The following is a 21810-nucleotide window of genomic DNA, read 5'->3' as shown; positions in this document are numbered from 1 at the left end:
AGCTTATCAGTTTCTCAGTATAACTGTGTGCTACGCCATGCCTGGACCACACTTTTGACAGCTTGTGTGGTTAAAATCAATTTATTCCACCGAAATCTCTACCCAATCAACTTTCTCCAATGGGGAGAGTTCCGGCAGCTGTCTTTATACGTTTTTTTACCATACAATAAAAATGAACTTATGTTCAAGTTCAACCATTAATAAAGTAATTCAGAGGTAGAATTTTCACATGGTCTCACCAATATTTTGTAACGCAGAATTCAAGAATTAGGCTCGAGTCTCGATCACCTCTCCCATTAGATTTAGAGGTGAATTTTTTTAGTGAGTTTCATATGGCCCCTACCCTTATTATATAACAGAGAAGCGTTAGAAAGCAATATTTGTTCGCTCAATGAGGAGATAGCTTATCCTTGGTTGTTGGGCTTGAGTTCAGATTATGGGTTTAACTTGAAAGTGCAGCAATGTGGTGCCAACGGTCAATTGAGATTTTGATTTTAACCGTTGGCAACAGGTGCATTCAAGTCTATCCCTTGGATCACCTCTCCATCAAAGAAGTATATAATGTTTTTCTACTATTCAATTGGAATGAGACTCATGTGAGATCTACCTTTGATTCATTCTATCAATGTTTCAATGAAATCCACCTTTGATTTATTCTATCAATGTTTCAAAGTGAATCCCATCCCAATTATTTGATAAAGAAATGTAAAAAAAAAAACACATAAACCTCTCTTAGCAAGAATGAGAATGTGATTTGAACTAAGTGGACCCAGCCATCTCTTCCTCCGGTGTGATCAGTCCCCCAACCAAAGTGTCCTCCTGCCTTTAAATCTCAATTCAATGCATTTTATCCATGGACGGACAATAATCCCAGCAGATACGGCTAAGCAATGCCGCCCTGGCGCAGGCGCCCCTCATGTCTGTACTTGCCAAGCCGCACCCATTTAACAGGAAGAGAGAGAGAGGCATGATGGTGGAAGGCATGCCTGTCTTTATTACCTAATCACCGACACCCCCATACCATATGCTCCCTATTTTCTCACATTTTCTATGAGGAATTGGCAATAAGAAAGAGATGAGACACCCATTATGCAAGCAAAGCAAGAGAGGATCTCTTTAAAGAGATTTGAATATTATATTCATCAAAGAGTCTCTCTTTGCTGGTGCTTGGTTTTGGTGATGGGTGTTTTCTGCAACGTGGAACAAGCAGAACAAGAAAGAATCCAACTGTGACGCGGATTCCACTTGCTTATCATCAATTTTCTCATTTATTTATAGAGATGGAAAAGAAAAGCAGCCCAGTTACTCTGAATTTAGGTAGCGAACGACAAAAGTCCTAGAATCTTCTTCGTTGAAACTTGGAAGAGAAAGGTAAGCGCCACACTCCCAACTAATCTCCTGGTTCTTCTAATTTATTTCTGTTATATACTATAAAATATGATTCTCGTTTGTGGAAAATTATTACTTCTCTGGCCTTCGATTTCTCCTCCTACTAAACAGTCATAATAGTTTTGAGAGAGATCGTTGTAGACCAATAAGAAAAACCCATAAGAAAGAGCAACTTCCTCATTGAATTTTCTTTAGGTCATAGTGAATTACAATCTATTCGGTGAAAATACATCAAAAGAGCATTCTGAAAATATACTTACTGAACTTTCAGTGGGAAATAAGTTGTTCTTAACTATCGAGAGAGAGAGAGAGAGAACTTAGTTGGATAAGGATGCTAGTCCCGTCGATTTATTTTCCCTTTTGACTCCCTTAAATGTGCCCTTAAATGTGGGCTTTTGGTAAGATTCTGAATGTTGAAAGGAAGAAAGAGACGAACACCTTTTTTGAGTGATCAATAAGTAATGACTTGCCTCTTGGGGCAGCTCAAGGGACGTTCAACACTCTTTTCTTGAGTGGAAGCTCAACCCCTTATACGTCATACCACTAACCCGTTCAAGCATATATACTTTCTCAGCTCAAGCCTGGTGGACTGAAAGCCCAAAGACCACACACCACAGCCCATACCCAATTGGAAAATTACTGGCAAGCCAATAACAGAGTCACAGAGACACATATGGGTATGCAAAATGAACATCAGTCTCTCCAAAATTTCCATTTTTATGAATGGGCATCCACAACTAGTCCCATAACAGATTTGAATGTTTAAAGCATTACATAAACATTCAAAAAGAATTTGAGACATGTTAATGGTGGGAAAACCAGAGCTGTAAAATTTTAATCTTACAGATCAGGGCCTCTAAAAGGGTAATTCAAAATCGCCCGTCTCAAATATTAGGGTATCAGTAGTTACAGTTAAGTGTGCTTTTGGTCTACCCAAAAAAAAAATTGTGGTTTGGGGTGTGAGTGAGAGAAAGAGAGAGAGGGGGGGGGGGGGCATTATCTTGAGGCAAAAAAAATATATAAGACTATGAACTACTAAATTGGAAATATCAATACATATATACATCAGCTTTCCTTTCACCTATAGGGGGAAAACTAAATGAGAACCTGAGCGGGCCACTTCTGGTGATGTGGTGAGTACAAAAATACATGATACAGGGAACCGAAGAGGTCAGAGTGAACACCCGATTTCTTGATTTCTTCAGCTGGACAAACAGCTGCTCAGTGCATTCTTATTACCCAGGGCACATCCTCCAGAGGGTAAAAGAAGGGTTTGATTTGATGTTAGGATTTGAGTAAGAAGTTAAGCAAGATCAGTCTACACTTGTGTTGTCAGGTTTGTTGGTACACGTTTTAGTTGTAATAGATGTGTTCTCAGACTACATTCCTTCACCTGTTGGCAAAGTTCAATGAACAATAGGCACTTGATATAGTTTTGAAGCAAGACAATATAGAGAGGAAGGGTGGGGGGCAGTGAGCTTACCTGCAGAGCTACTAATGTGGACAACAGATCTTTGCATTGATCAAGTAGAGCCCGCTCTTGTGCAGTCACATTTGCTAATTCAGCAGCCAGCGGATTTACTTCCTCCACCTGGGAAACGTTACAGGCATCAAGAAGCAAGCCAAAATTGAAGCAATAAGCAGACAAAACAGGTAAGAACTAATTCTTAGCTGCAGGAATGAACTAAAAGAAAGTACACTTGTTTTGTTTCCCTTGTAGACGTATTCTCATGTGAAGCATATATGAAACATGAGTGTTGCCAGTGAAAACCAGAACAAATAACAAAGAGGACGGAATAATCAAACACATACATCAGCCATTCCCATTTTATCAACTGGGGCCACAAATAACAAGGTCAGTGTTGAGAGTAAAATCCAAATTCTGATTTCAAATTTTGGGAGCAACTTTTCTATCAATTGGGGCCACAAATAACAAGGTCAGTGTTGACAATGCTCAATACTCTAACTGGAACTTTATCCAATAAAGTACACTACTACAACAACTCAGCCTTGGCCATCAACCCTTGCTTTCCGATCACTACTCAGGTCATACTCGATACCAGGCCTAAGCGATGCTTGTATTTTCTCACCACTACTCCTAAGGTCATTTTAGATCTGGACCTACCTTGTTTAGTTCCTTCAAACTGAATAAAACCACTACTCTGTATAAGAGCATAAAAAAGGCCTCCATTGAATATGGCTTAGGCAAACCTAAAACTATCAGAGCTACACCTGTACCAGCTCTAATATGATCCTTCCTAGTTTTGCCAATCATTCATCTCAACATTCTCATATCGCTTACAATTAGTCGATCTGTAAGATGCTTCTTAATGCCCAACTTTTTGCACCACACGTTACAACCATACCCTGTTTTCCTTGAGCTTTAAAGGACCATGTCGATCACACAGAAATCCAGATGTGCACCCCCCCCCCCCCACTTCGTCCAACCTACTTTTAATTCTATGCAAAACTGTGAGTCCAACATATTAGCTTCTTTATTAAACCAAGGTACCTCAAATAACCACATTGTAGAATCTCCCTCTCACATCAGGCTTCACCACTACATTATTATCCATCATAGAAGTCATCATGCAGTGATCCTTTCAATATCACAGTCCATGCTTCATCCTCATTACTCCACAGCATATATACTACTCTTTAAGTGGGGGAGCATAGTCAAGATAGTGTCCTAATATTGACAAGTTTATCATCCTATTATAGCCTAGCTTCCTTGACAATTGCATATCCTAAAATCCTATTAAGTGAGGACAAGAGTGGGGGAGCTATGTTTTACGGATGCAGGAGCATGAGTCAGATACAAACCCCAAAAATTGGGATTTGAGAATTGATAAGCCACATGGTTGTTTAAATTACAACTCCACCTCATCCGACTTAATGGGGTTGACTAAATGAGGTCAATCTTGAAACAAGACTCAGCTCTATCTTTCAACACCACTTCCATAAGGTCATTTTAGGCCAACCCCTAGCCCTTTTACTTCCATCCATCTGAATCAAATCACTCCAACTTTCCATGAGGCTGTCAGCACCATGGCTTGGTGAAAGCTCAAGAGGGGCCCCCAGAGGATGGATCCAAGAAACCACACCGAACTGGCCGAACCCCTTCTTGGGGGTATTTTGGGCACTTTAGCCCTTATTTCATTTCTGAATTTATTTTTAGTAATTTCCAGAATTTTTGTGGAGTCCATATTATAATCAAGTGAGGTTTGGATTTGTTTAAAGAGTCCAGTTTGATTAGTTTAAGATAAGATTCCTTATCTTAACTGTTAGGAGTTTTGTACAAGAGTCCAGTCCAATATGTAATGGGATCCTATCAGTAAGGATATCTCAGTTGGAGTCAGATTTTGTAATTTTAGGCTATAAATAGCATTTTCATGCATTCTTATTGGCAGTCTTGGATGAATTAACGAATAGATTGTTTGAGGATTAGGTTCTCCTGTGTGGTTAGGCCTTGGTTGAGTAAAAAGCTTTCAAGATCTTCATTATCTTCTTCAATTCAGCAGCTCTCAAGAGATCCTCAAAGCATCCAAGCAACCATTCCAGCAACCATTCCCAATCTCCAAGTAAATGCAGCAGCCTTCCCACCCTTCCACCTCTCTTGCACAAACCCTAGAAGCACTCCCCTAGCATCCCGTATCATTCCCTGCCCCATCCCCTCTTGTTTGACCTAGGAGACCATCCCCATCCCCACCCCCATCACAACTAACCCCTGCCCCTTCCCCTTCAATTCCAGTAAACCCTAACCCTCCCTCAGAGCATTCGTAGCCGTCCCCTTTCCTCCTCCTTCCCAGCGATATAGCAACCTAGTCCTATTAGAAAATCCCAATTCCCAGCCCCTTTCCAGCCCCATTCACCCCCAATGGATCACATGAAACCCTAGGATCAAGCCCTACCATTATATTTTACAAATCAGTCCTATTTCCCTAAGTTAGAAAACCTGCACTTCATCTTCAACCTTGGAATTCTGCAGAAAGTTTAAATTTCCAGAAATCTGACTTTGATAAAGTCTGATCAACCGGACCTCAATCTAGTTGAAAGGACAGCAACATAAGTCAGTTCTGTACAGCAGAACCAACAAGGAATAGCTTTCTTCAACCCTAACCAAAACCTTAGTTGGACTTAGAAATTCAAATTTCAAATTACAAAAGGATTCAGATCTGGAATTTAGTTTCAGAAGGCCCCAAAACACCTTAGAAACCCTAGAATCCTTTCCCCTTTCACTGGAATTTCCTGGGCAAACCCTAGGTCTAGTGAAATTACTAAAATACCCTAACCGTAGACTTGGTTTACATCACTTGGTTATGTGGAATGGCATATCAGAAAGTCTTCTCCCCAAGGTCAAGTCACCATCAAGTGGTATATCTTTTTTATTTTTTTGGTAAAATCGTCAAGTGATGTATCAGTGTCTTATCTAAATACGACACAATTCCATGCAATTTTGAGTAACCAATCCATAGACAAACAATAGATAAAATATCTAGAGAAAATTACAGATTGCACGCTTTAGTGGGGCTTAAACTCTAGGTTGCATGCTTTAGTACCCTAAATTACAGATCGCACACTCCTAACATTTCATCCAAGATTTTGTTAACTTATGTGTGAAACGTCCATATTACCATCATTAAATTCAAATGACACAAATATCCTTTTTAAACCCTCCCATACCCAACCCTTAGGTGGGTGAGGAGAGAATGGAGGAAATAGAGGTGTGGTCAACTTTACAAAAGATCATGAGATCATCAGCAAAAGCAAGATGGGGCCAATCAATTTCAACTTAGTTAAAATAATTTTTATATTAGAGTTGCTAGCCAAGAGCCAGGGTTAGATCCAATCAAGGGTAGGGATAGGGCTGATCGGGTACACAGACAGGGCCAACCCAACTCGTCTCAGCCCAATTAGGGACATTTTGGGTAGGACAGGGACAAGCTTGGCCTATTAGAGCTTAGGGTAAGGGACAAGGATTTTAGGCCTTGAATTTAAGGTCAGGGTGGGAATGAGCCTACTTACAAGCATTTATGGCTGGGGTTGGGTTTGAAAAATCCCAGAACAGCCTGTCCCTGTTGCAGCCCTAATTCAGGTAGTCCATGAACAAATTAAGGAAGCAAATTCTGAAGAACCAATGTGTTCACCTTTGACAGTGAAGAGCATATAGAGGATGCCATAGCCTGCATCACATCGACTGCTGAACCAACCGCATCCTTTACCTGTTGGATATCTGCCTGTAGGACAGAAATAACAGAGAAAAGCTTAATCAAGCCCTACTTTACCCATAGTGCAAAATATTTGAGATGAATGCCCATTTAATGAATGTCAAGGTACATACCTTTGCACCACCAACAACTGGAAGGCGGAGAGTGCTTGCCTTCAATGCCTCAATAGCTCCTGATAAAGAACTCAAGTGGTCCCTGTCCAGAAGAGCCCACTCTTCCAAATAGATCATCTGCACTCAAGTCTAACAATCTTCAGACATGCATAATAAAAGAGATGAAAGTAGAGCAATTTAGATTTACTATGAAACCCCCCCCCCCCCAAAAAAAAAAAAAAAAAAAAGGGTCAGAAAAATCTCAATGTATATTATAAATACCAAGATAGACAGAAAGTGGGAAAGTGATATTTGAGCCATTTAGAGAAGCATCTCTTTTGATTTCTGTCCAAAAGTCATATCTATAACCGCTTTATGATGAAGAGGGAGCTCAAATTTCCATTTTTAGCGAGTTGGAGGTTCAAAAGATATAGAAGTATATAATGCTAGAGTGGAGTAGAAACTAAAAGTGCAGAGCAAGAAACTGAGCAACCAAGGACCAACTGACCTGGCACTTCATTAAATACAGGAAACATCCTAGCAGTTTCCCGAAGAGATATAGTATTATGCAATATACAAAATGGATTAATGGTTGTTGCAAGGAAGTACAAGGTGACAGATAATTGAAGGATGGCTTCAAAATGATAACTTTGCTTTAGGATGGTATCAACAGGACAATGAAATCTGGACTATACAGCTATAAGCAAACTAGAGCAACATGTATTAACCTTAAGAAATTGATTGTTAAAGAAATGGATCTACAAGACTCCTGGCATTGAGATATTAGAAATGATGGGCAAGTGGTACAAATGGATTCTGTTGGGATCCATGAATTAATGTAGTATTGTATTTGAATGATCAAGACAGTAGCCAAATAGGACCTTTCACAGGGAATCAAGTTCAGATTTTATGGACTTAAGGTGAAACAGAGTTTAGATGGGAACGAGGGCTGAAACTAGAATGGTATTATAACGGGCTGAATAGATCTTCAAATAGGGGCAGAACTATAATGAAGAAAGTGACAATAACAATGTAACATGTAACACCCGGGCTTTACACCGCAAGGTGGATCAATTGGATTGAACACCAACCTACCTTGATCAAACACAAGGGTTCTCCAAAGAGGAGGAATGCTAGCAAGCAATTTGATTTCAATTCATAAGTTGTGTCTTCACCACTTACATAAGTCTCTTTATATAGCTTTCTAAAGAGACATAAACATTAATGGCAACATCCAACCACTAGCTAACACCACCTACCTATTAATAACTCAACTACTACCTAACTCTTGACAAAGGAGAACTCCTTTGACAATGAGTTCTCTTATTTTCAAACCAAAGCCCCTTTTATTGACTTTCCAAAAACTAGACTTAGGCTTAGGTCTAGACTATGAGGTTCAACATATGTGGGCTAACTTTAACCCACTAAAACAGCCCTAGCCCATGAAAATCATGGGCTGATTCAAGTGACAACTTTAGGCCTTTGATGGGTCTGACCCAATGGGCTTCTTATTTCGTAAATATGTCTTCAATTCTGCATCATGAATAGAAATACAAATTTAATGGAAGCATTACAGACAAGGATATGTTCACAAAAAATTGGAAATCTAGGTATGAGCATTCCTGCTTGAAATAAACAAGTTATAAACCCAGTTTTTAGTGAAAGCACTCCTTAACACGTACAAAAAATAACAAGAGAGGCAAACCTGGAGAAGAAGGGAACAACTTCCCCGAAAAGCACCATAGGAGGACAAGCAAAAGATTCTAAAATGTGGACCAAGAGCCACTTGATCATGTGAAGGTTCCTCATGGTTTGGCTAGGACAACTATTTTAACCCCCAAGGTGATAACAGAAAGCCAAGAGCTCAAACAGAAAAAATAACGATGAAATCTTAAACATCTTACAGGTAAGAATGTGTGATGGTAATCCCAGTGTTGTTAAAAACCCAATTTTGATTCACTTTGGGCCCACCCATATGTACAACAGCCAATGATAGGTAGAGAATGACAATTGTAGTAGTAAATACACCAAAGGTACCAAAGGGGATATAGCAAAGGGTTACTTATTATCATGGAAAGTAAAGAGATATGGCAATCAGATTTAAAAGGTGGGGTGAAGCTGGAAGGAAGAAATATAAGTGCAGAAGAAAGGATGAAGAGTGAAGGTGGTAAATTGGTCCTTCAACCTAGAGATTGAGAACCCACCAAGATCTTCGAAAATATTTCGCTTTTTTGGATTTCAAGATAAGATGGGATAAAATTTAATCTCTTAACAGTATCTTGGCAATATCTTGGAATTTTCCTGCAACTGTATGCTTCTCATGAAAAACTTGGGGTGGGGGAGTGGGGTGGAGAAGGGGTTAAATCATATCTCCTACCTTGCAACAGGAACGAAACCAGAAGAAGGGTTTAGCTTCGTAGGGAAGCCTCTTCCACAGAGGAAGGCCAATCTGCTTAAAGCTTACAGTTTGAAGCACAACCAGTGATCCCATGAACCAGGTACAATCAATTCAACTGCCCAGCTCTCAAACAGAGTCAAAACTCCGTACCCAGACAAAGGTTGCCAATTACCAAATCTAAATCTAATTGTATTGACTTCTACGTTGACTCACTTCCTGATGACACTAAGTCACAGGCAAGGAACAAGGGATTCTAGTTACTTGCACATACTGCTAGCCTCCCGAATCCCAACAGTCACTTGGATCTCCGTTGGCTGCTTTAGACACGTAGCATGAGTCTCACACCAATTCATTGTTCATGATTTCTTCAAAGCTTGCATAAGTAGGCCTATTTTTTAAATCATTATCAATTTGATACCATTGTTCAATCCTTTTAAGAGAAAATTTAATTGTTGATAATTAAAATTGACCACGACTAAAATTCAGTATTGAAACTTGAAAGTGGCAAATAGGGAATAGAATGCACTATTTAAGAAACACAATTATATGATCCTAAGATCAAAAGAGTCAAGAGTTTTCTAGGGAAAAAGAGTGGAGCAAAACATAACTATCTCCCTGAAAATTTTAACAAGAATATAGTAATGAATCTTACTTGTCCTCTTAGGATTGAAGTTAGCTTAAAGTTTTGCCTCAGAAATTGTAACTTGAACCTTTTAACTGTGACAGAATTGCGTAGATCTGTGGTAGTTACCCATGCATTATATATATTTTTCTGTACAAACAAAAAAGAGAACAATTGGATAAAATTGAACCAGTATATATAAGCAATTAAACCTATAAAATTAATGCATAAAAAAATATAAAAAAATCTCAGCATGAAAATCATTAAAGAGTTGTGTGCAACAAGACAGCATGATAAACATATGAGAACACCATCAGAAAAATATGAGGACAAAACATCTTCATATAGAAATTGGTGGCCTTAGACAACCTTTGCGATCTTGAGGTAAACCTAGGTTCCAGCATAGTTTGGAAATTCTTGGGAAGACCATGATGCAATCACTTTTTCTTTTCTTTTCTTCTTCTTTTTTTTTTTTTGGGGGGGGGGTGCCAGGATGGGCAATCAGACACCAAGGCTTCATCCATGTAGAGACACAGTAGAGAGGAAGGCACTCAAAATGGTCAACATAAAATACATAATCTGATCTGTGTTTAGTAAAAACAGTCCTAGAGAATACCTTTGACACCCTCAAATACTTTTCAGAAAAAATAATAAATAATCCCCATTAAATTCTGCATCTTCACAAAATTAAACTTTTCCAGTGTTGAAAAGGACATAGGGACAGTGTACGGAACTGCATTTGGGACAGTCCATGACCTCAAATAGCCAAGCCTCTCATTTCTTAGTAGAGTTGATGCACGCAGAAGAGGGGAGAGGTGAAAACTGAAGTGGCCATTTATGCTATTCAGAACAAGAACGACAAGGAATGGGGGAAAGGGACACCTGAAGCATTCTAGAATTTCTTTTGCTAGTGACATTTTATTTTGCAGAAATGACATCTACCTCCCTCTTACCTAGAAACGATTGCAACTGTACCACTGTTAGTTTTTCTGTTAAGTGATCCCAGAAGACAAGTTTAGCCTTCTTTTAAACACCAACCCCCCCCCTACCCCGCCAAAAAAAAATCCGCATCCCTAACTTCGTCGGAAAAGGAATACGTCCTTCATCCATCATCCATCAACCCTCCCACTGCCAGTCCCTCCCAGCTCCACCTTGGAACATTGGCACCCCTACAGTCTGCAAGGGTGATAGAAAGAGAGAAAGAACAACAAGGAAAAAAGCCTCAAATTCAAATACAAGATAGCCCAAGAAAAAGGTTTTTCCAACCTTTGTTTTCCATAGTTCCAACTCCAAGACTGTCACTGAAGCAACATTTAATCCATTAGAGTGGAATTTCTATAAACAATGAGATCAAAAACAGGATTTGGAATCAAAAGCAGCAACAAATGGTTTTGTGAAAAATGAATTGTTCTCTAAGTTTCTACAAGACAACAGAGAGGGAATGGTAAGCGCCTGGTCATTATCCAGCAAGGAAGTTATCTCCATGAGAAAGTACAGGACTTAGTGGCTCAGTATTAGATGGTTGTGGTGATGAATGGATATGTTAAAGTCACTTGATCATGGTTGAAAGGAACACTTGATTCACCATATAAGCCAGGTAGGAAACATAAGGAAATAAAAGAAGACAAAAGAAATAGGAAAAGAAGAGGAAAGCAGTAGGATATAACCACAAAAAAGTAACGGATGAGAAAGCACCAACTTAAGGGAGAAGAAAAGAGAAAGGAGGATGTAAACCGCACAACCACTACTCACAGCAGCATTAGATAACCAAAATAAGCTTCATTCAATCTCTAAGCTCCAATGATGAAGTTACATGTGTGTTGTACATAGGAGGAAATCCAACTCAGAATAGAAACCTACTCTCAGAACCCTTGAAACTAACACAAACAAGGAAACTTAACAGTTCAATTAAATCCCCAAGGTAGCTAACCCAAAACCAAATAGCAATCAAATAACAGACTACAAGGTTATCCCCTACCAATACTTGATCAAATTCCCAGTCTCAGCCAGGTTCGCCTTGATCAAGTTTTCTCTGTCAGGTCTTGCCAGTACAACCATGAGAATCCATTGTGTCAAATATCTCAAAAAAGAAAATGCAACAAAAGACTTGCAGTCAACACATTGTGTAAGTAAATAATATAAAATAGAGTAAATTACTCGTATTTCCCTTAACTTTCTAACCATTGTGTAAACTTCCCTGAAATTTCTGATGATTACGCAAACCTCCCTCTACTATTAAAATTTCGTGGCAAAGTCCAGTACTATTTTAAGGTTGTTAAATATGAAAAATGATTCTTTACTGACCAGACTACCTATGATCAAGGTGCGAAATTTTGCCAAAATTTCACTGGTATTTCAAGGGCAATTTCGCTGATTATATAAGAGACAGAGTTCCCCGAATCCAGCTCTCTCATTCTTCTTCTTCCATTCTTCGATTGATGCTTCGTTTCATTTAGGGAGATTTCATGGTGTTCTGCTAAGTGCACGCACAAGTGGAGACCTCGAGGTTCCCATCACCAACGATCTGCTCTAGCAGGTCGCAGTGGCGAGAGTAGCAAGCCTATAGTGATGGAGGAACAACAGCCGCCACAGCTAACTCCACTATAAAATCCAACAGCCAAAGCTGAGTCCATCACCATCATCATCTTTGTAAATATTCACAATTAGAGATATGCGAGCTTCTCTCTCGCGCGTGCGTCAGGGATCAATCAAATTACGATTTGAAGAAATGCGTTTATGTGAAAGACTTCTCTGTTGGTAGTACACCTGTGAAATTCCTTAAGCAACCATAAAAAGGACTCCGAGGACGGCATGGAAAATCATCCTAGACAGATCTGCTTCTTCCACCTTGCTCTTTCTTTTAGATCTTCTGCCTGAAGGGTCCTTTAAATCTTGGTCTATCATGGTTCAAAGATTCGAACTTCGAGAGCTTTCTTCAGGCAGTTCCAAAGATCCCCACTGCTCAATCGATTTTCCAGCAACTAAATCGTGAAGTTCCGCCGGAATTTCACTGAAAATCGCTGGAAAACCCGGTGATTTTTGTAAATATCGATTTCAGTGGATTTTTTTATTTCGGTACCATTCAAACCCAGCAAATTTTTCCATATTTCGGGCGAAATTCGCCAAATTGTTTTACCCTGTCTTTGATAGAGTTGTGCTCCTTTAGCAAGCTACCCTTTTGCCCTTGACGAAATTACATTTCTTCCTTAATGAAAAAACCATCTTTCTGAAAACCCTGACCAATAAAAATAAAAAAAAATATATAATAAACACACACACACACACACACACAAATCCCCTCTGCAAACCTATAACTCACGGTTTTGCTGTCACTCACAAAACCATCTATCATGGATAAATAGTCAGATTTCCAGACAGGCAAATAGGAAATTGAAGCAGAAAACCAATGGCTCCGTGAAGACTCTGAAAACGAGCCTGTCGCGTCCATGTTCTCATCCTGTATGCTCAAACTACTCTATGAATTCCTCCAGTAGAGAATAAGGGGGAGATCTACTCTAATTCCTACAGAAAGCTCAACAAAAGTTTCTCTCTTTCTTTAATCAGACATGTAACTCGATTGATACGAAAATGGAAACCTCTACCAAGATTTTTCTAATTTCTCTGTGTGTTATATTTATTGAAGATACAGCTTATTTAATGTCATTTCATTTGCAGGATCCTGGGTAGTTTGCAGAACTGCAATTCAGTTTTCCCTGACAGGCTGCTAACTGGGGCAGAAAGAATCTTTTTTGCTTCTTCGTGTGCTTAGATTGTTAATTGATTGCAGAGACCTCCAGAGAAAGAAAACCATTACTGGCTTTACAAATCTGGGAACCAAGAAGGGCTAAGAGCCTTATTTATCAGTTACAGTCCAATTCTTAGATCAAATTGAAGGACCTTATTTATCATTTTTTTCTACTGTAACAAGAAATATCTCCACCTTTGATCTGAAAGGAACCTTTTTAATTATTTCCCCTGCTATCTTCATTGTTTCCTTTATATCTCAAACACATGACAAAACCAACAGCAGAGAGTCCTTTGATGCAGCCATATCTTCTTAAAGTTTCAAATAATCTATTCAACTAAAGTATGTAAAGCTTCCTAACTCTTCACTGGTTCCTTTGTTTTCTGTAATTTGGAAAAGGAGTGGAGGCAGGGTTATACTGAGAGGGATGGGTGGCCTGAGATGAAGCTGGAAAGTAAAGGGCAAGCATCACAACATGGCTGCATTTCTTCAGTCTGGGTTGCCATTATTGGGAAGTCAGAGGTTGCAGAGGCAGCCCAGAAAGAAATGAAGAACGAGCAGTGAATCCTGCTTTCTCATATTACAAAGAAATGAAAACAGTAGTACATGGTTTTGCAGTAAAAAATGCATTTTAGTCACAGCAGGTCTTTTTCGCTAAACTATTAGCTTCAGGAAGAGGGGTTATGTGAGTAATTATCAAAACACAGGCAAGGTTTGTGTAATCAGTTAACTGTACAAAAGGTTGGGGGAGAACTACAGAGTAAAGTACTCCATAGAATGTACAGGTCCAGACATGAAGAGTCCAACACATGCCAGAGGAGAACTGAGCAATGTAATCCATAGAATATATTGGTCCAGATATGAAAGGTCAAACACATGCCTAACCCACCCATGCTGTGTGACGCCTGAACTGCTCCTTAGGTAAAATGAAGGATGCAGATAATAATAAACACATATCAACAGTGAAATGGCCCTACTACATTGATTAGCTTTGCACCTTGATTAAGGATTATTAGTGTAGTAATGATACTATCCCCTTTAACTGAGGCAAAGCCACTAGGGTTTTACTCCTTTTGTGCAAGCTAAGGGACTAGCCTCCCCATAATGCAGCCGCCTGATTGGGTTTCCAAGCAGGACAGTAATAACCAGCATCCTCTAAGCAGAACCAAATCTGATTACTTTAAAACAGCACTGTAAACCTCATACGGAGGGATTGGGGGCTTCTTCTTGAGGGGTGGCTTTAGGGGCAGGACTGAAACGGATAGGAGAACTGATTCAAATTTCAGCCTCAACGGAAGGATCCTAATTAGTTGAGTGGGGAACTGGGGATCTCTAGTCAGTTGTGTTCTATGGTTCAGATGAAGCTAGATTCTCATCTAAGGAAAGGGAGAATATGGGGCTGTGGTATATTAAGGGGAGTCATTAGCATTTTCTTTTCTTCTTCTTTTTTTTTTTTTTTTTTTTTTTTTTTTGGGGGGGGAGAAGAAGCCCATCGATCCAGGCTGTCAAAGGTTGAAAATAAAGACAAAAGAAGAGGAAGAAGAGGTCCCGGACCTCAGGAATGTTACCTGCTAGAGACTCTCCTTTGAAGCTCAGGGCTGGATAGACAGATGTTTGGATTTCTGCAACTACTTTTTAACAGTGGTTGCTGAATATCAAAAGCTTACTACGCAGAATCCCACTAGTTTGGAGTGAGTTGATGAGGGGGTGGGCCTCCTTGGTGAAAAAGCAATAAACCCTTGCTTGGCCAGCAATGGATGGCTGCCTAGCAGCTTCTAAGGTCCCAAACCGGAATGATAATGGAGTGCAACTCCAGCCTAGTTATTATGTCTCTTCCAGAGAGAAAAACATTTTATAGCTTCAATAGCTCATAATTCAAATAATATTTACTCAATTCTAATCCATCTTTATTCTTCCACATTGAGCTTTAAATGATAGGCTAACAGCGGTACAATGGAGAATCTCAGAATCCTTTTTAGACTGAAATAAAAATAAAAGAATCCTACAGAAATAATAACTACCAACCCAGCTTTCTTTAAGGGGTTCAAAAGAAAAATGAACACCAGCCTGCCTTTTTAAAGGACTTATAAATCAACTAAAACTCCTACTTACAAACTCCATTCTAACTACCTAAACTAAATAAAAAAAGACTATACTACCCTCACTTAAATTCCATTAATAAACCATGGAATTTTCATATCATGAACCCCAAAAGCATGCTTATCAAGGTCCTCAAGGCATCGCCTAAGCGTCATCTAGGCAATGCTTAGGCATCCTGAGCCCCTTTTGGGTCAAGGCGACTTGGTGTCACCTTGTAACCTTGCTTTTCATTGCCCTAGTTTTCGTGGCCCTCTATCACCTCATCTCGCCTTGACAACCTAGATACTTATACTTCAAGCCTATATTTCCAGGGCACATGCACAAAGATTTAGAAAACAAAATAAATCTATATCTCAGGCTCACCCTAAAGTAGAAAATTAATAAATGTTCAAGATAAAATGTCGAACATATTATGCAAGAATTCTTTAGCACAGGTTATAGATTAGCAAAGCTACCATATATACACATACATGTACATAAAACAGATAAAGCAGATCATTTGTTGCTCTTACAATGTTCACAAGTGTGCAAACTTCAGGATAGCTTAAAGGCTTGAGGACAGCTAATATGATCTAATTAACCACTTTCCCACATGTCTGGTATATTATATTAAAGAGGAGTACGGTCTCGGGAAGTCAGACACATCTGATACATCTCACAGAAAAATATTAAGTGCCACTTTAGAAAGTTCAGACCACTTCTAGACCCCTTTTTGGGGTTGTTTAAGACTGAAATGTTGAAGAGGATAACAAGTAGAACGAGAAACCTGTTTTGGTACCTGAGTACCATCTTTGGATCTGGTTGATCATTGGGTGCACATTCAAGCTAGAAGACATCAGCAGAAACCAAGCCATTTTACCTTTTAAAGAATGAATACCCATTCTATTTGATAATGAACAAAAATCTGAAGTATCAGAATTACACCTAACATGGGAGAATACTCTATACCCTGTTTTATTTCTTCTTGAAGCAACAAGTGCACTAAGATGGTCGTCGATGACGTTATCTCCACACCCTAACTTCATTTATTTCCACTAATACATACCAAAACATTTTAAAAGATGTAGTGTAATCAATATATCAAACTACTATTCTTTTTTTTTTTTTTTTTTTTTTTTTTTTTTTTTTTTTTTTTTGGGGGGGGGGGGGGGGGGGGGGGGGGACCTATCAAACTATTCACGGAAAGCAAAATAGGAATACCAATTGAGCTAGCCTGTACCAAGCGCATGAACATCTGGGAGAATAAAAAAAGAAGTTGCCAGAAAAAGAATCCAAATCTCAAGTCTTCTCATAATCAATTCAAGCAAAATTCAACTATTCATGCACACAGCTAAGAACTAAATTGTATAGAAGAACATGAAATACGGATTCACTTAGTCATACCTCTGCTGTCAGTCTTTGCAACAGCAAAGAAGCATCAGTTCTCGCATTTACAAAACGCCACTGCAAGTATCGGTTATACAGGAGCCTCAACAGGTGCGCATCAACAATTCGGTTTTCCCCTACCTTGCCTCTCCTAGCATCAGCAGCAAAACTTAGAATGGAAGACATGTTGCCTGAATTGCTCAAGGAGTTTACTGTCGCTGCATTTCTTGTCCGAGAGGGACTGGGCATGCCCCTTGAGGGTGAAGAAACCGATGATGTCAAAAGCTTACTTGGGGATGCAGGCCTGGCCGGACCTCGGAGTGGCGATGACGAAGCTCTGCCACTCCCGGTTGAGACTGTTCGTGGAGAAGATATGGGACTATCACTCACCGACTTCCTAGACGGGATGACCCTTTGTGGAGCAGCAGCTCCAGTCCTCGAAGCATTTGTCGGCGACAATGGTGAACTAGGGTCTTGCAGACGCCGTAACCGGCTGTTCGTTTCCTGCCAAAACCTTGCCGGAACACTGATGCCTCGAGGGCCGCTTCGTCCTTTAGAAAGCCCACTACATTCGTGTGCACCTGAAGTGCTGCCGGAGGAGACACTCTCTGTATCAGATGGATCGGAAGAAGCCACAGAGCCATTTGAAAACCCAACTTCAAGAGCTCGCTGAACTGACTTCACCAATTCCACATTGCCTGTATCTTGATGCAACCTTCGATCAAACGAGTCTCTTCGACCCTCCTCAATCATCGATTGCTGCAGCGCCCGTACAACAGCTCCAGATCCAATCAGTTTTCTGTTCTCCCCCGTACAATCCACACTTCTAGTGAGACTATTCACTGTCCGAGCTCTTGCTGGCCAACGATGCTGATCGACAGGCTTGGAATTCTCCGTTTGATCACTACCTCCGCCACCATCGACCTTGCCTCTCAATGCAGTGGTGGTTGTTTTCCTTCGCTCCGGAGTAGCTTTCCTTGCATTACTCAAATTCTGTGATGGAACCACCTTGGTTTTACTAACGGGAAGCGAGAACGACTCCCCTTGAAAAGAAACCGACAAGCTCCGTGTAGAAGTGAATAGAATCTTGGAAGCCCTCGATACTTCACCTGCATTACCCGTTCTTGACTCCGGCAACGGAGTAATGGGCCGAGGTGTTGCAGGCCGCCTTCGCTCTACAGACTGTGAGCGTTTGATCATGGAATGAGCCGTCGCCGGTAACAGTGTGTTAGCAGAGGTCGGTCTCGAAACGAGAGGTGATGGGCAACGCCTGGATGAAGAGGAAGAATTTGTCGAAGTTGAGGTCGATGTCGAAGGGGACAAGTACCTCGAAGTGATCTCTCTCGATTTGGGCCTCCTTGGACCAACAACGCCATTGTCTCTCTCTGAAGGTAACAAGGGGGGTCTTCCTACGTTCTGATTACTCTCTTGGTGTTGTGTGGACGTTTTGGGGTTAGCAGTAGAAGCAGTGGCAGAAATGGCAGCCACCATCCTCACATCTCCTCTTCCACATACCAAATTATTCCCAAACGTTACTCCACCAAAAGCCCCAAAACCTGCAAGAAAGAAAACTATGAAAACCCAGAGAGCAAAATTTAAGAGAACTCAACAGTTGATAAGTATGTCTCTGGGTCTGATTCTTGCTGCATTTTAAAGCGAATACTAAAGCTAAATTGAAGAAGCAAGAGTGAAGAAGTAAGCACCCACTGCTGATGAGATTTGATAGATATGTGGTGTCCTGAGAGTGATATTTGACTGACAGAGAAAGAGAGAGACGCTATTATTGGAAAGAGACGACGGTAGTCACGCCCTCCGGCGAAGATCTCCGCCGGATAGACAGCCAAGTGAGAGCCGTTTAAGCGAAGATTGGGAAACGAGCACAAATGTCACCACTGTTCTGTCTTCATCGTCTCGAAATTCTTATTACAATTCTAAGTTTCTAACCCGAAAAAAAATATTTCCTATTACAATAATAATAATCTGTAACGCCTACGCTCGGGGGACAGCTTTAAGAAGAAAAAGATTCCAATCTAAGGTTTAGAAGTTGCCTGATACCAAGACCTGCTGACCTATTCAGTGTTTTTCTAATTTTAAATTTTGATTACGGAAGTGTGAGACTGAGGAAGTAGACGTTGGGTTTTGCGAATCGTTGGAGAGACGTTACTCAGAGAGAGAAGACTTTAGGTTTTCACCGTCGGTTACTGCAGTGAGATTGGAATAAGTTTTGTCCGTGCAAATCTACGCTTATTCCAATCCAACTGCATACAGAAGTTATCCGACGTGGATGGGGATGGACCTCCTGAATCTCCATGTTGTAACTTGTAAGTGTATCTTTACCCCAAAAAAAAAAAAAAAAAAACTTGTAAGTGTATTATATCAGAATATGTCAATCTAATGGTTGGTAGTTGAAACGGATCGATTGAAACTATTAGTCATTAGATCAACATCTACGTTGACAGGGTATGCTTAGAATATTTGAACGGAGCGTTTACCCGTCATTTTGTGCTATTTTGTGCTCCCTCAGGTCTCCCAATCATATGTTTGGGAGGAAGGGCTTACCTTTAGCACTAACAAGGTGAGTTAGAGATAAATCTTTCATAAACGTGGTATGAAGCTATGTGAGGGATAAAAATCTTAACTCCATAGAGACTACTTGGCTTCTCTAGTGACTTTGTCAATGAATCTTTGATTCATAACTACAGCAATATCAATTTTTGTCTCCTTTCTACTTCTAATTTTTTGTTTTTTTTTTTTTTTTTTCATTGAACTGAAAATGAATATTGAGACACACCAAATAAAAAAGGCACACTAAATATAGAAAAATAGATGCATGAAAATACAAGGATTGAACATAAACGAACCAAGGAGAGGATTTTGACCAAGCTATCATACATCCAATAAACAAGGTCATCCAAGCTATGGGCAAAACCCAACAAAACCTTAGAAATAAGGCTGTGAAAACAACAATAAATAAGCTCCAACAATAAAGAGAAAAAAAATCGCATATTCCATCACAAATGCCCATATAGGCGAAAATGTGCCATAAATGTGAAGACTAACATATCACAAGGGCGGAGAGATACTACTCCACGGGGGTGGAGAAGCTACAACATGAACATTTACAGGAATGAGTTGGAAGGTAGAACTGCAGCAGGTGATTGTTTCTACACCAGATCTATGGCTAGATGATTTTATAGCAAGGGCACTGGCCAGCAATAAAGAAGAGACAAAATAGGGCTTGCGGCATCAAAAACTCCAAATATGAGGGTATGACTTCAAAATCTTGCATCAATAAAGAAAAAAGAAGAAAGAAAATGAAGTTTGCGGAGGAAGGAGAAAGGGAAAAGGAAAGAGGTGCGATAAGTGAAGAAACTAGAGGAGAGAGAAGTGAGGACCTATTTACCTCAAAACATGGCGGCTTTTTTCTACTTCTAATCTAACAAGTAGTTTTGCTTCGTACTTCTATGAATAGAAACAATTATAACTTATTATAGATGCGGAACTCATATCTTAATATGTCGTGACACACCGACACTGAGGCAATTATGTGATCCACTTTGGTGGGAGGGGGGACTGATAGATTGGAGCCATACATGGGGCATAGGCCTTGCGCCCATACAACCTCGATGTCGAATCTAACCAATCAATCCCCATTGCTCCCTTGGGATAGCTAATGTGATATATTTGTTTTTGGACCACTTGTGGAGGTTCTTTTCTTACAAGGTACTCAAAAGTCTAATCATCAAAAAATTAAATTAAAATAATAATAATAATAATAATAACAAGAAAAAAAAAGAAGAAACATTTTGACAGTGATAGAACTATCACCAATATAGAAAATCTAAAAGAAGCTAATGAATAATTCGATTATTTCTGTAATCTTAACTACCATGGGCATCATCAATGATCTTAGTAACAACCCTTCCTACTTTGTAGGAGGAATCTAAACACTATTAAGCACCAGTTATACTTTTTCTTTGTTACTATCACAAATTTCCATCAAATGAGAATCAAATTTGTGATCCTCGTGTCAATATCTCAACCTCACACAGAACCTTTATGGAAAGTAATTTGTAAGTTCCCCAACTTGTAGGGCTTATTGCTTTAATATTTGATGATGCCATACCCTAATGAGAAACAGCTACCAAAATAATGTCATAAGAGGGAAGAACAATTGATTGCATTTCACCTTATTGATTGTATCTAAGCAATAATAATGTATAAAAGACATAAAATATGTAATACAATGCACATTAATTACATCTTTTAAAGCATTTATGATGGTATCATGAGAATTGAGTCATTAGATTGCTTATTGGTGGTAGAGTACATTAAGTAGGTAGGTATGAGAGGGATACACTGATACTCTGATTATGATGAAGTAGTGGTTAATATGTTAGTATCTGATGAAGAGCGTTTTCCAAGCTCAGTATGAATAAAACAAGAACAAAAACACACCAAAATGCATGAAAAACTGGGTCCCAGGTGTGTGTTAATCTTCCACCAATCGTGTAGTAGTGGTTATTATGGTATTGGTATCTTTTAGTTAGTATAAATTTACAGAAAAGAAGAACAATAAACAGGAAATTAAACAATTAGATGCACATATGCACGTAACTTGCCTGAAGAAATGCGTGAAAGAGCTGCTAATGGTGTTTGAAAGAGTTTCAGAGCATGGAGCACTAGCCACTAAGCCACCGCACGAAGAAAACCCAGTTCACACAGCACACTGCAATCAACCTTTATAACTTGAATTTTGCAAACTAACCCGTCCTTTCGTCTCATCATATATATATATATATATATATATATTCATTGCTTTTAATGGGGTTCTGCTGTTCATGATAAGATACATGAATCCACCTTTATCT

General features: G+C 39.6%; 1 protein-coding gene across 4 annotated transcripts; it reads right to left on the bottom strand.

Moving 5' to 3' along the window:
• Window positions 1-1456: 1456 nt before the first annotated feature.
• Window positions 1457-21693, bottom strand: QWRF2 (QWRF motif protein (DUF566)). 4 transcript variants are annotated; one of them, XM_089151549.1, is made up of 7 exons: window positions 21562-21693; window positions 16958-18495; window positions 9760-9879; window positions 6731-6847; window positions 6537-6626; window positions 2873-2980; window positions 1457-2782 (listed from the first exon to the last, which is right to left on the bottom strand). In XM_089151549.1, the coding sequence occupies exons 2-7, from the start codon at window positions 18428-18430 to the stop codon at window positions 2708-2710; spliced, it is 1983 nt and encodes a 660-aa protein (XP_089007675.1). In that variant the 5' UTR covers window positions 18431-18495; window positions 21562-21693; the 3' UTR covers window positions 1457-2707. The 4 variants fall into 4 exon arrangements, with proteins under 4 accessions (XP_089007675.1, XP_089007671.1, XP_089007673.1 ...); XM_089151545.1 differs by lacking the exon at window positions 21562-21693 and adding an exon at window positions 18643-18888; XM_089151547.1 differs by lacking the exon at window positions 21562-21693 and adding an exon at window positions 18647-18888.
• Window positions 21694-21810: the final 117 nt, after the last annotated feature.

The sequence above is a fragment of the Hakea prostrata genome, chromosome 4 (genome assembly GCF_041222555.1).
Source record: "Hakea prostrata isolate BN-2017 chromosome 4, UWA_Hpros_2, whole genome shotgun sequence".
Lineage (NCBI taxonomy): Eukaryota > Viridiplantae > Streptophyta > Magnoliopsida > Proteales > Proteaceae > Hakea > Hakea prostrata.
The sequence above is the reverse complement of the archived record's forward strand: the minus strand, read 5'-3'. Positions and strand labels throughout refer to the sequence as shown.